The 15,601-nt window shown below is 38.7% G+C and overlaps 1 protein-coding gene across 1 annotated transcript in view; it reads right to left on the bottom strand.

Moving 5' to 3' along the window:
• LOC148089740 (extracellular serine/threonine protein kinase FAM20C-like) overlaps window positions 1-9,586 on the bottom strand; it is a 39,156-nt gene extending 29,570 nt beyond the window's left edge. Inside the window, exons 1-7 of the mRNA XM_087788121.1 lie at window positions 9,093-9,586; window positions 8,832-9,007; window positions 6,073-6,151; window positions 4,341-4,433; window positions 4,093-4,208; window positions 3,850-4,030; window positions 2,194-2,303 (exon numbers count right to left, since the gene is read on the bottom strand). Coding sequence (XP_087644247.1) covers window positions 2,194-2,303; window positions 3,850-4,030; window positions 4,093-4,208; window positions 4,341-4,433; window positions 6,073-6,151; window positions 8,832-9,007; window positions 9,093-9,586 — 1,249 coding nt within the window. The remainder of the gene's footprint in view (window positions 1-2,193; window positions 2,304-3,849; window positions 4,031-4,092; window positions 4,209-4,340; window positions 4,434-6,072; window positions 6,152-8,831; window positions 9,008-9,092) is intronic.
• Between the last annotated feature and the right edge of the window lie 6,015 nt (window positions 9,587-15,601).

Here is a 15,601-nt window from a genome sequence, read left to right as displayed (position 1 = left end):
ATCAATGGGTAAAAAGGCAGAAATGAATAACTATTTTTTATACTTATACATTTATTTAAGGTAAAATGTTCTCTTTTTCACCACATTTACTTCTGATTTATGGTACATCAGTCTCAATATCCTCAAATTAGAGCGACAATAATACTAATAAAGCAGATGAAATTATATACAGTTATTATTATTATTGCTTTGTGACCCTGGTCTCGAAAAGCGCTATATAAATAAATATTACTTACTTACTTACTTACTTACTATTATTAGACAGTCTCAAATAAAGCAAAACAAAAACAGTGGTGGAAGTTTGTCCATAATAATCATTTAAATATTGGAGTTTGTCCAAATATGATTAAAGAAATAGTTCTTATTTAAAATACTACAATATTTCGCTGCACTTAAATAACACCATTTTTTTTACATTTCTTTTTGTTCTTTTTCGTTTTGTTTACTCACCAAAGAAAGATAGTTTCTTTCTCGTCTCAGGAACCTGGATTGGTCTTCAGCTTTATTTCAGGCACATCTGATGAGATTATACAAGCTTAATAATAAGTAAATATACTCGTATATTATGTTATTAGCACAACATATTAAATGTATTATTTATTTGATTTATAACACGATGACAAGTATATATCCCAACACAAACGTGTCATAGCAGAATGTAACATAACATTGACAACATCACAGTCTTTTTGTATTAAAGCTTCACATAAACGTTGTTATTTTTTAAGAAAAAGTTACAAACAGCTAAGCTAACGTTTAGCTCCACTTGCTAACTCGCTAAATCAGAGTGTTTTACTCAAAGTAAACACTTTTGAGAACAGATTCAAAAGATTTGACGACCTGGACAACTAAGTACAGCTTTATAAAAATCGTTTTCGTTTGTAAATAATCCATAAAGCAGTAACTGGAGTTAAAAAAGTGAACTTACCAGAGTTTGTTTTACCTGGAAGTTGTCCATGTAGCCGACGGGAAGGCTTGTTGCCACGGCAACAAGAAATCACGCAGAGGTGAAGGTCACCAATAGAATATTGATCGATTATAAATGATGTCGAGAAGAAGTTAAAGCATGAATATTAATGACGATAATAACACGTTTTTAAAACGAATACTTTTTTTTATCTGAATATTTAAGTTAACAGTTAAATAAATACATAAAAATCACAACAATTTATGGATATTATAAATCTGATACGAGAAATATTTATATATTTTATATATTTATGGCAGTATTCAAGCTTGTGATCTCTTGTGTAGTTACGTTTAAAATGTAGATAAATAAATTCAAAACATGGTCATGATGAGGGACTTGGATGAGGAAGATTTCTACATTTACAACATGTGAGTCAGGTTTTCAAGTTTGTTGGCAAATCCTATTTTATTTTTAAGCATAGTTATTTTAGGGTTTACAGTTAGATAAAGTGTGTTTAAAATAAGATAATTTAATAATATTCTCCGATTAAATCCTGCGACATCCCGGCGACGACCGAGGACGAGAGGATACAGTCGACTCCAGTAGTTTTTAAAACTAATATTTGGAAATATCTTAGTTTTAATTTAGGAGAGTCTGGTTTTCGCATTAGTTGCCCTATAAGAAACCCAATTATTGTGAATATGAATATGACATGTGAATACATATTATAAGATAATAACACGTTTTTAAAAGGAACATTTTTTTCCCACGCTACAGAAAATATTTATCTGAATATTTAGGTTAACAGTTAAATAAATACATAAAAATCAATTTATGGATATTATAAATCTGATACGAGAAATATTTATATATTTGATATATTTATGGAAGTATTCAAGCTTGTGATCTCTTGTGTAGTTAAGTTTAAAATGTAGATACAATTTACTTTAATTTTTTGATGAAGTGGTTTTGAGTGAGTAATGTTTATTTGTTTTGAACTTGGAAGTGTTTACATTTAGATTGAATGTGTTTGCAACAGGGCCGGGTCTAGGCAGGGGCAAGAGGGGGCCTGGCCCCCTCAAATAAATGTTGTGCCCCCTCAAACTTACATGTAAGTAAGTAAGTAACAGCACAATGCCCCCTCAAGATTTGTGGCTGCCCCCCCATTACATGCCTGTCTAGACCCGGCCCTGGTTTGCAAGCTGTCTGAGTATTTATAGTATCATTGCAGTATACACAGAGTACACCTGATCGTGTCTCCTGAAGTAAACAATAAAACATACTCATCAGGAAGTCGAGGACGACCAGGTCTATGAAGTCCACCAGCCTCGTGCCTTTATTGTACGGCGCCGTCTGCCGAACCTTGGAGCAATAGTCGTCTTCCTTCTCCCATCTGCGACGCAACATGGTGAGAGAAAACAAATGAACTTGCAATTATGCAGCGGAAATGGCCGGAATAAACTCAACATAAGTTTGAGAAACACAGCTGAATACCAGTGGATCTCTGCCAGTGGGCAGTCGCTGAGTGTGTGGGCTTCCTCTGCCTTCCAAAGAAACTCTGGAGAGTCGTCGCTTTGTTGCATTTTAAAGGAGTCGTTTTTGTTTGAGTTTAAGAACAAGCAACAGGAACGCTCGTGATAGAGCGAAATGGAAAAGAGCACATCTTCATACATGTTGGATGAATCCTTTGTCATAAAGTTGTGTAAACATTCTCAAGGAAAGCAGTTGGAAGGTGTTTTATAATTGAAGAGATTTTCAATTTGGATGGAAAAATGTGTCTCAAGGCTTTGCGGCAAAACAGATTCCAGCGTCGAGTCGCTTTTTTAAAAAAAAAAGTGTTATTCTGTTCATTAAATATCAAGAAGAAGGAAAAAGAAAATGTTTTGATTTAAGTGTGTCTTAAAAAAGATGTGTGACTCTATTGTATCATCAGTGTCTCTCTTTTCATTGAAATATTGACATTAGAAAATGATCTTAAGCCCCGCCCACTGTAAACACTGTCTTTTTCTGGAGATGAAATCTTGTTTACCATAACCACACCCACTCTGCATCAAGGTTTGTCACCGTGTGTCATCAATCCCGGAAGTCTCCGCCTCCAAGGGACCCGTTGTATAAACAAAGTGAGGCGTGATTACAGCAGGCTGGAGGAGGAGTGAAGCCATTATTAAGTCATAATGGACTGTGCTCTCGTAACCTCTTGTTTGCCCAGATTTCAGATGGAGTCTACTGACTCCTTTAAGAAACATCTTAAGACGTTTCTATTTGTTCAGGCTTTTCCTTGATTTTCTGGAACTCCTGTTATGTTATCAGTTTTATCTTGACTTTTAAAATATATATTTTATTTAATATTGTTTTGATTGTTTAAGCGCTTTGTGACCCTGGTCTGGAAAAGCGCTATACAAATAAAAATTACTTACTTACTTACTTTATAAAGTAATAAATTCAAACATGGTCATGATGAGGGACTTGGATGAGGAAGACTTCTACATTTACAACATGTGAGTCAGGTTTTCAAGTATGTTGGCCAATCCTATTTTACTTTTAAGCATAGTAATTTAAGGGTTTACAGTTACATAAAGTGTGTTTAAAATAAGATAATTTAATAATATTCTCTGATTAAATCCTGCGACATCCCGGCGATGACCGAGGACGAGAGGATACAGTTGACTCCAGCAGCTTTTAAAACTAATATTTGGAAATATCTTGGTTTTAATTTAGGAGAGTCTGGTATTCGCATTAGTTGCCCTATAAGAAAAACCCAATTATTGACATGTGAATACACAGGAAATTGGAAACCCAAAGATAGACACCTAGCAATACACACAAACGCATTTGAATATGCAGCAGAATATCAGCAGCACAGAGAAAAAGGAAACACCGAACACAGAGTTTTTTCTCGGGATCTGTTGACTGCAACACGGCAGGCGGTGGAGACTCACACTGCCAGCTTGCTTCTGCTGTACGAGCGTCTCCAGGGGGATCTCCAGCTCCTCCGCACAGCCAGGGACAGATCCGGCAGCATGACGGCCAGAGAGGCTTCCAGGGCTCTGGGCCGACCGCACACGGCGTGCTCCGTGGAGCAGTAGTAGGAGCAGCGGCCGTAGAAACAAACGTTCCCCACTGCAGGCGAGAGGAAGATCAGCATGTTTGAGCGACACTTGTCGGCCGAGATGCACGTGTACCGGGGGATTTGAAGAAGGTCGACACCAACTTCTGGTCAGTGGTGACATCTTTGATCTCTTTGAGCACGTCCACCTGCCGCCCCACCACGGGCGGGACCCTCCGGAAACCCAGCACCCTGATGAGAGAGTCCAGGATGTTATGTAACCGGTGTTTTGTTTTTTTTACGCAATGGTTTTTCTTTTTCAGGTGGGAGAGAGAGAGCGAGAGAGGGGGCGACGCCGGCGGATAAAGAAATAAATAATAATACCTGTCCAAGTGGAAAGCTGCAATTTCCGCATTGTGTCTCTCGAAATCGGAGAAGTAATAGAGGTTGTAGTTTGTCTCGTCGTCTCGCTCCTGTCTGAGGGAGGAAGACGTAGAAAAAAAGGAAATCAGTTTGATGCGGACATGACAAAGGAAATTAACTACGAGAACGTAGTGAAAATAGAAAAGCACGGAGGCGAGACATACCACTTCCAAAGGCCGAATTTAGAATTAAAAACAAACCAATTACGACGTGTTAACACCAGCTAGGTTCGGCTTGGGTGGTTGTTTAAGGATGTTTTCATCGCCTGGATAAATCATTTGGAAAACGTGTGCTATGCTAGCTGTGCCACGACAAATGGCGTTGTTGACTGGATGGATAGAGAAACCGCGATAAATCTCAGTACATTTCCTCCTCCGTAAAAAAAAAAAAACCCACACTGGCTGTGTCTCAAATCGCGCACTTCTCCAAGTGCACTGGTTTAAAGTGCACTTTAAGACAGTGTACATGTACTGCTCAGGTAGTACTGTCTCAGGTCCAAAACTGTCGCTATACACTAACAGGAAATGACTCGACAGCTTCTTCTTTTACTACTTTTTAACACTGATTGTAACCAGTTTGTTGAAACACCATCACCCACACTTAAATTTTTGCCAATCGAAATAAGTTACTAACTTGTGTTTCATTTTGTTATTACTGTTGTTTAAGGATGTTTTCATCGCCTGGATAAATGACTTGGAAAACGTGTGCTATGCTAGCTGTGCCACGACAAATGGCGTTGTTGACTGGATGGATAGAGAAACCGCGATAAATCTCAGTACATTTCCTCCTCCGTAAAAAAAAAACCCACACTGGCTGTGTCTCAAATCGCGCACTTCTCCAAGTGCACTGGTTTAAAGTGCACTTTAAGACAGTGTACATGTACTGCTCAGGTAGTACTGTCTCAGGTCCAAAACTGTCGCTATACACTAACAGGAAATGACTCGACAGCTTCTTCTTTTACTACTTTTTAACACTGATTGTAACCAGTTGTTGAAACACTATCCCTGACACTTATCTTTTTGCCAATCGAAATAAGTTACTAACTTGTGTTTCATTTTGTTATTACTGTTGTTGTGTTGTTTTGTGTTCAAATTAGTGTTTCCTCGAGACATTTACGCCGGTATCAGCTTCTTTAGCATCATCTACGCCACCATAATGGTGGCCGTTAAGGGTGGAAAAAGCTCCATCGATCCACGCTCAAATTTCCGGTCATTTGAGTGCACCAATCGAGTGCTCATTGCGAGATACATTTTTAACACACTTTGCTCATTGGGTGCACTCAAAATATTAAGTATAAGTGCAGAAGTGCGTGATGACAGCCACTATCATCTTATATCAATATTTTTTAAACAGGAGTTCATCTTCATCTTCTACCGCTTATCTACGCTCGGGTTATCAGGTCAAGAAGTCCCGGGTCCGCCCGAGGTCTCCTCCCAGAAGGCATCCTGAAAAAAAGTGGCTCGAGCCCCGAATGAATGATAGAAGTTATGATTTTCCTAATGAACTTAAGCCCAGAAGTGTGTGTGTTGTAAAATTCAAGCAGGTGAATATATAATCAAAGACAAGCTGGTTTGATATTTCAGTCTTTAAACATTTATATGGAATTTATAGTTTATTTATAGCGCTGACTTATTTTTAAATGTGATTCTCATGGGGTAGATTGAGTTGGCGTTCTCTCCCCCCCAGGACTCACTTCATAGGTTTGAACAGGGCTTGTCCATAGTTGGGAAACGACATCACCAGCTTCAGTTGAGTCCCGCCCGACTTCTGCACTGAAACACAGGGTGCAAACGTGTTACCATGGCGACAGAGATCGCGTCACAAAAACCGACCGCTGCGATCAAAGCAGGTGAAGCTTGTTGAGACTTCACTGCCTTTGAGGACCGTTTTCACAGCAAGGTTTTTTCATCCAACCACTTTCATATGACTTCAAATACTGGCTAATGATCTATACCTTCAATTCTTTTGGTTTATGTCGTGGAAATCGTTGCTGTTGAAGAAGAATTAGATGAGAATTTGATTTTATCCATGATCAAAGTGCCTTATTAGACCATTATTAAGACGCTTTTCTAAAGAACTTTGATTGATCTCACGCGACCTCTTGCATAAGGACGAGCAGATCCGCAAATTCAGGTCTGAGTCCGAACCAACTAGGCAGATGAAGGGTTGATAAAACTCATCTTTTATTCTCTTGATGTTTCCCTTTAACTACGTGTGAACATCCACAGATATGTGCCTTGTTAAAACGATCATGATGTTCTCCTGCCCACCATGAGGGGAAGCTCAGAGACCTCGGAGCTCTGGAACGGAATCAAAGGTCGAACTAAAAATCCTGTGAACTTCTGAACATTCCCTTGTTTCCATGGATGCTCAAACAAACTAGTATCGCTTATATTTGTTCAGTTTTCTCACTATTATTATAAGTGTCTACTCACCTCAGTGCCGGTATAAGAGGGAAAATGAGAATGACATTTAAAATATGTTGATTCAATTTAAGATTTATGATAGAGATTATTTATATCAACATTTATACACTGAACACTGCTGTGTGTATCCAACAGACAGAAAAGAACACATGGAATGCCTAATAGCACAGTTTTTGTCAGTATAATGTCATGGCTTTTAATGTTATTATCAAGAAAACATCATGATATCAGCTCTTATTGAAACTATTATTATATGTTTTTCTTATTATTATTACATTTATCAAAACAAATGTACCTTTAGTTTACCAGACATTAACATCGCCAAGAAATTGAAAGAAAGAAAGCCATTATATGATGTTTCGTTCAATGAGTGTATTCACAAATAACCTTGAAAAGTCTGTTTGATTCCTAATTAAAATAAAACTAGCTTCTCTCTATTTACCGATTGTTTGCTGTAAGTACCAAAAGTAAGTATAGCAAAATGAATAGCATCCGTTTTTTTTAAAATTGTGAATCTGTACGATAACGACGAGGATGCTGTTAATACTTTTAGATACATTTTTTCTCTCCCAGTAGAGAATAGGGAATATTTATATATATATATATATATATTTACTTTATAAGAGACAGTATTATTAATAGTGAATTTCTTCTCTTATGGTATTTACTAGTGATGGTCTGATGAAGCTTCATGAAACAGTGTCATGTTGTTCAGAGGTCAGTAGGTGGCGCCATCAGTTTAAAAAATGATCAAAATGAATCTTTAATTACCTCTTTATTACCTGTTACTCGTTAGTAATTAGGTTGGTGTTCAGCGTAGACTCGCTAATATCACGATAATATGGGTGAGTTAGTACTTTCTAATGGTTAATTATCTGTTAATACAGGTATAAAGAAGTAGGTTATTGATGGTTAACATGTGTTCCCCATTCTTAACCATTATCACTGCAGATCTAATAACTACTACTATAATATAACGGTGACAACGGGGAACACATATTAACTATTAATAAGCCAGTCATTGCTATATGTATTAACAACAAATTCACCACATATTAACCATTATAAAGTATAAACTCACACTTTGTTCTTCTTGTGACTATTTTCTACCCTTAGTAGCGAAGTACAATGAAAGAAGTAATTCACTATTAATAATAATGTTTTTCCCCAGTAGATTTTTGACATTATAACAGTCACAAAATTGTAAATAAAAAAGTTTCAAACGCATTAACAGGATGTTACTTGAAAATAGGGAACATATTCTCATTTACCAATAATTCTTTTTGAGTATCTAGTATAATATTAACACTAGTATATTTTTTACTTTTTTCTTTTTTTCTTACAATAGAGAGTTTTATTTCACCAAAGATCATCTTTATCACCTCTTTTATTATTTTATTGTGTAGTTTTTATTTGTTCAGGCTTTTCCTTGATTTTCTGGAACTCCTGTTGTGTTATCAGTTTTATCTTGATCTTTAAAATATATACTTAATTGAATATTGTTTTGATTGTTTAAGCGCTTTGTGACCCTGGTCTGGAAAAGCGCTATACAAATAAAAATGATTTACTTACTTTACTTTATTTCCTGTTGACGATCAGTAATTGGGGTGTCGTTCAGAAGGACACCTTGATACTATTAAGTAGTAGTATAATGTAAACACAATTAACAAGGTGTGAGTAAAAGTACTTTATAATGGTTAATAAAGTAGCCTATTTGCTGTTGATACACATAAAAACAAGGAGCTTATTATTGTCAATATGTAAGTAAGTAAGTAAGTAAGTAATATTTATTTATATAGCGTTTTTCTAGACCAGGGCCACAAGGCGCTTAAACAATCAAAACAATATTCAATAAAGTATATACTTTAAAGATCAAAATAAAACTGATAACACAACAGGAGTTCAAGAAAATCGAGGAAAAGCCTGATTCTAAAGTATTACAAATATACTGTATGTATATATACTGTGTATATGTATATATATATTGTTGTTTTTTTGTTATGTTGTTTGTTCCAAAGTGTCAGACCTGCACTTAGGATCGGATGAGTGGCGAGCTGCTGCATCAGGAGCTCCATGTTCGGGTCAAGGTGAGAGTAGAGTTGCCATCGTGAGATGCTGAGGTGGAAGCGTAACCAGGGAGGGTGAGAGCTGCTGCTGCTGTTCCAGTGCTCGCCGTCGTACCGCTCTTGACTCGCGCTGACCCTGCAGACATCGCAGAACGTTTTTTTTTGGGGGGGGGGTAGTTTATTTGACAATAAAAGAGCTACAGAAGTTAAAGACCACCAACCACATCTGTGAGCTCCAATCGCTTGCTTTGGGCTTCGGTTTGACCCTCAGCAGCCAGTAGTCTTCGGAGACGGGCGACCCCGGCAGGTTGTAGAGCCGATGGTGGAAAAGGGCTTGGAGCTTCGACAGGCCGGACCGCAGGAGCTCCGGCGTCGCACAGGCCGACAGGTTTTTACCCCGACACGCCTGCTGCGCGACGCCTTCCTGCGCGACGCCTTCTTGCGCGACGCCTTCCTGCGCGACGCCTTCTTGCGCGACGCCTTCCTGCGCGACGCCTTCTTGCGCGACGCCTTCCTGCGCGACGCCTTCTTGCGCGACGCCTTCCTGCGGCGGAGGCTCAGCGGATCTGGGAGTCGCCGGGTCGGGGTTGTGAGGCTGTGGGTGCGGATCGCATGGTAGGAAGTCGGGATGGAAGGCCAGCAGGACCAGCAGGAGGTGCAGGAGAACGGTGGTCAAGGCCGACACAAGAAAGATTTTCCTGCAGTTTCCCCGCATTGTCAACAAGACGCGGGTGAGAAAATTGTCAAGGACACAGAAGCAGTTTCTGCAAAAACCAATCCGGGGAAGAATCCAAGAAAGCAAAACACAAAAACAACTGCGGCTTAATCCGACACTGAATGAGAAACGTGACTCAACTCTGGTCCTGGTTATAGATTCTGCTCCAAAAACATTGTGTAACCAATCAATGTGTCACTCTTGTTTTTAATGTTGGCGAGGCTTCCATTTGATTTGTTACTGATTAACCCTCAGCAGAATGTCACGGCAACACATTCAGAGAACCTCAAACGAGTCTGATGTGGACGAGCTTAATAATAGCCTTTTTTTAAGATACTGATGTGTTTATGAAGCTTCATGAAGCAGTGTCATTATTGTCAGAGGCCACTAGATGGTAGTGATGTGTTGATGAAGCTTCATGAAACAGTGTCATTATTGTCAGAGGCCACTAGATGGTAGTGATGTGTTGATGAAGCTTCATGAAACAGTGTCATTATTGTCAGAGGCCACTAGATGGTAGTGATGTGTTGATGAAGCTTCATGAAACAGTGTCATTATTGTCAAAGGGCCACTAGATGGTAGTGATGTGTTGATGAAGCTTCATGAAACAGTGTCATTATTGTCAGAGGCCACTAGATGGTAGTGATGTGTTGATGAAGCTTCATGAAACAGTGTCATTATTGTCAGAGGCCACTAGATGGTAGTGATGTGTTGATGAAGCTTCATGAAACAGTGTCATTATCTTCAGAGTCCACTAGATGGTAGTGATGTGTTGATGAAGCTTCATGAAACAGTGTCATTATTGTCAGAGGCCACTAGATGGTAGTGATGTGTTGATGAAGCTTCATGAAACAGTGTCATTATTGTCAGAGGCCACTAGATGGTAGTGATGTGTTGATGAAGCTTCATGAAGCAGTGTCATTATTGTCAGAGGCCACTAGATGGTAGTGGTGTGTTGATGAAGCTTCATGAAACAGTGTCATTATTGTCAGAGGCCACTAGATGGTAGTGATGTGTTGATGAAGCTTCATGAAACAGTGTCATTATTGTCAGAGGCCACTAGATGGTAGTGATGTGTTGATGAAGCTTCATGAAACGGTGTCATTATTGTCAGAGGCCACTAGATGGTAGTGATGTGTTGATGAAGCTTCATGAAACAGTGTCATTATCTTCAGAGTCCACTAGATGGTAGTGATGTGTTGATGAAGCTTCATGAAACAGTGTCATTATTGTCAGAGGCCACTAGATGGTAGTGATGTGTTGATGAAGCTTCATGAAACAGTGTCATTATTGTCAAAGGGCCACTAGATGGTAGTGATGTGTTGATGAAGCTTCATGAAACAGTGTCATTATTGTCAGAGGCCACTAGATGGTAGAGATGTGTTGATGAAGCTTCATGAAACAGTGTCATTATTGTCAGAGGCCACTAGATGGTAGTGATGTGTTGATGAAGCTTCATGAAACAGTGTCATTATTGTCAGAGGCCACTAGATGGTAGTGATGTGTTGATGAAGCTTCATGAAACAGTGTCATTATTGTCAGAGGCCACTAGATGGTAGTGATGTGTTGATGAAGCTTCATGAAACAGTGTCATTATCTTCAGAGTCCACTAGATGGTAGTGATGTGTTGATGAAGCTTCATGAAACAGTGTCATTATTGTCGGAGTGCACTAGATGGTAGTGATGTGTTTATGAAGCTTCATGAAACAGTGTCACTATCTTCAGAGTCCACTAGATGGTAGTGATGTGTTGATGAAGCTTCATGAAACAGTGTCATTATTGTCAGAGGCCACTAGATGGTAGTGATGTGTTGATGAAGCTTCATGAAACAGTGTCATTATCTTCAGAGTCCACTAGATGGTAGTGATGTGTTTATGAAGCTTCATGAAGCAGTGTCATTATTGTCGGAGTCCACTAGATGGCGGTCTCTGCACTATTTTACTTTGTCTTGAACAACTGTTCTAATGAAACATCATTTTCAAACTGATGGCGCCACCTACTGACCTCTAAACAACATGACACTGTTTCACGAAGCTTTATCAGTTCATCATTATTTCGAGCTTCTTCATTAGACGTCACCATTAACAGCTATGTTTTAAATAATGTCTTTACTTCTCGGAAAATATTATTAAGTATATCAGCTTCAAAACAATTACCAAGAACCTCGAAGATGTGTCGATGTCTGAAAAGTCCAAAAATGAACTATAATATGTTCTTATACCAATTTTTCCTTGATTAAAACTATGCCATAAGGCATGTATTAAAAATACGTTTTTCTGTTCTTCTGTTCACAGTTCAACATTGTGAGGCTGTTGCAAAGACATTGTTTCTTTTTTTGTTGTTGTGGCTTAGAGCCCATAACACCATTTAAACAGCAGTGCAGGTATAAATCAAGCAGGTAACCAGATCAGAAACCTGGAGGCTCAGATGTGCAAAACAAACCAACAAACTTTTAAACAAAATAACAACTTCCTGACAAGAAATCATTTTCAATTTGTTTCAGGAGATTTTGTAAATTTGTTTCAGAGACTGTACATTTGTTCTATACGACGCAACTTGAAAATAATGTATTAATACTTGGACACAACACAGAACACGGAACAGAGGGAAGAACTAAAGGCATTATAGAGGGAGAAATATGAAAAGGACAAAAAACAGAGTACAACAAATATAGAACAAAAGATTATGATAAGAAAAACTATGGAAGAGAAACACGAAAACATGCCCGAGGATCAGAATCGCACACATTTAATAAAAAGTGGGAAATCTCAAGACCACCAGGGAGAAAAATAGAGAAGAAGTTACAATAAAGGAGATCTGACACCACGGACTGGAACCAGGGAGCTTCAGTAGCAGCTGCAGGGGCGTTGATTGTGGATTGGATCAGGCCGATGTCATTAACCTGTCAGGGGGAGACTCAGATCTGAAAGACAGGAAAAGGAAATATAAATAATATTGATACAAAAACTCTGCAGCGAGAATTCTGAGCAACTCTAGTAGAAGAACTCACATTTCTCCGATCCTCAAAAACTCTTCACTGGCTGCCAGTTTCTTTCATGATCCATTTTATAATTACGGTTCTTACTTTCAGATCTATTCATGATCAGACTTGATCCAGCCTTACACCCCAGCTCGGGCTCTGAGGTCTGTGGATCAGAATCTACTGATGGTTCCATGAACAACGTGGCTCCTATGCTTTGGAACGATCTTCCTCTGTGTTTGATGATCTACTGACTAATTCAAGAAAAATCTTAAGACATTTTTTTTTTCCTAATTTTCTGTGTTTGTCTCTATGTGTCTTGGCCATTAAAAGTTTTCAAATTTGTACGTATTTTAACTGTGTATTGGTTTTGATTGTTACAACAATACAACAAAATAAACGCAAAAACTTGAAATTACCATGTAAAGGTTTAAAGTTACGTTGTTTTTTTTTGCAATGTCAAATGAAATTGACACAAAGTTAAAATGTACTTACTAGCATAGCTATAGATAACTTCTAGCTGCAACATTCTGAAGTAATATTTACAACCAAATGTGTTTTTTTTGTACGGGAAACCTTCTTAGTGTTTAGGGAAATAAATATTTAAATATATGTATCAGCTGGAGTGCATCTTTTCAGTCATGGGGTGGTCAAGGTGTGCTCAGTGCCTGAGATGGCAAATGTGATTTTGCTGGTCGTACATCATGAGAAAGCCTGGCTGGTTGGAGATGTTTAAGCCTGATATAGAAGAACGCCTTCGTTATTATGGAGTTGTAACACTTGGGTTTCCTTCCTCAGAGTCAGGTGGGAGGTGTAACCACGACTTAATGAGAGAGTCCACATTGATTTGAGTCCTTGTGAGCGCCTGCTGAGGGTTGCTGACTCGATTCACATCGGGATACCAAGGTTTTTCTTCATCTCCTGTTTCATTTAGATGTGCAGCATGTGCTTGATTCAGGAGGACAAATGTGATTTATTATCCACATGTCACGCCTTCTGACATCTTTGACAAAGAAGCAGGAAAGTGAAGCAGAATCTTAAATGAATCTTGGACATTTCGATGAGTTTTATAAAAAACATGCTGAGCGCTTGCATGTGCAGGAAACCCCTGATGAGAAAAAATCCAGAACACAAATATGAGTTTAATCGTAATTTAGAACCGAGGTGCTAAAGCTACTGTTTTTTAAGAAATATGTCGTCGGTTTGAGGAATACTGGAGCGAGGGACAATTTCAGAGATGAATAGTGAACGACATCGTCCTTGACTGTTTTCATCTCTGAACGACACAAAAGTTGTTGAAACTTGAAAAAAAAAAACCGCGGTCCCGTCGCAGCTGTACTTGTGCACTCCTGGAGCTTCAAAATAGTTAAACCCACCACTTTCTCTAAATATATTTTCTCCCCCACTTTTCACGGAGCATTGACTAATAGCACGACCACGTTGTCAATCACCGGGTCCTCCTCCCCGCTCTGCTCCTCCAGACAGGATGTAACAAGGTTGCTAGGAAACAGAAGGAGAAGGTTAGCGCTGGAAGAAAAGTACAGTGATGTGTTGTTGCTTGTTAGTAGAGTTTTCTCACTAAACGCACAGAATTCAGCTCCAACATATCGATCAGGGATGTGTCACAAGTCCTTTGAAGTTGAGTAATTGCAATATTCAATATAAAATCATTAACTCAAGATAAACATTATCATTTTTTTAATCAAATAATTAAAAAAAAAGTCAAGGGTCAAGGTGACCCGAAGGCCCTTAAACAAATGTAATTGTTTCATACTTTGTGTTGCTCTTGTGTCAAGGTGGAGAGATGAAACTCATGCTTCTCTGCACTTGTTTTCTGGATTTTTCTACGTTATATATAGATTTTTTTTTCAAAGAGAAAAATCTTACATAATGATTACATCACATCCTCCACACCTGCCTGCTTCAAGGAAGTGTGGATGGGAACGAAATTACGTTAAAATCACATCATGCTGGTCGTGCTCTTCCTTAGTTTTTCAATGTTTTTCTTCACAAAAGAAGTGGTGCATTTAGAGGGGTTCCCTATTTACAGACAAATCTAAGGTCTCCGGTCGACCCTTAGTCCAGGTTTTGAAGTACAAATGGCCGCATTTATAATTAATTCCATGTTCAAGTTTAATATGTGAAGGTCGCCTCATTTTTCAGCCGCCGAAAAGTCCACAAAGTAGTCGACCTTTTGAAGCCTGTTTTAATTAAGTCTGTGATGCCAACGTCAGGCTTGGTAAACATCGTTTCCAAACCTGCCGGGACATGAGTCTAGAAGAATACGTTTTTTATCTTGTTAGCCAACGCTTAGAGGTGCAGGTCCAACATTTGTACAAGCTAAAGAAAATTGCCGTATTTTTTTAGTCGTAGAAAAAGATTTATATTAACTCTTCACAAGGTCATTAATCGTGTTTCCACTTGAGTGATCCAAGAGAGGAGATATTAGTCTATTGCTTGCTAGAAATCCTGATGATAAGGTTCCAGGGTTGAGTCAGTACTTGGGTGACTTAGGTCAGTCTGTCAAACTGAGCCTGAGAAACCTGGGTGTTATATTTGACAAAGACTTCGACAAAGTCTCTAGTTCAACACTGCAGAAAACTGACCAGAAACTGTTTCCTTCAACTGAGAAAAATCTCTAAACAAAATGTTGTCACAACATGATCTGGATCTTATAATCTATGCATTTGTGTCTTCTCGTTTAGACTATTTTAACATTTATTTTCATGAACAAGGAGTTGTCTCGCTAGCAGTTGATACAAAACTCTGCAGCGAGAATTCTGAGCTGCTCTAGTAGAAGAACTCACATTTCTCCGATCCTTAAAACTCTTCACTGGCTGCCAGTTTCTTTCAGGATCAACTTTAAAATTCTGGTTCTTACTTTCAGATCTATTCATGATCAGACTTGATCCAGCCTTACACCCCAGCTCGGGCTCTGAGGTCTGTGGATCAGAATCTACTGATGGTTCCATGAACAACGTGGCTCCTATGCTTTGGAACGATCTTCCTCTGTGTTTGATGATCTACTGACTAAT

This window comes from Callionymus lyra, chromosome 1, assembly GCF_982586985.1.
Source record: "Callionymus lyra chromosome 1, fCalLyr1.hap1.1, whole genome shotgun sequence".
NCBI lineage: Eukaryota > Metazoa > Chordata > Actinopteri > Syngnathiformes > Callionymidae > Callionymus > Callionymus lyra.
The sequence above is the reverse complement of the archived record's forward strand: the minus strand, read 5'-3'. Positions and strand labels throughout refer to the sequence as shown.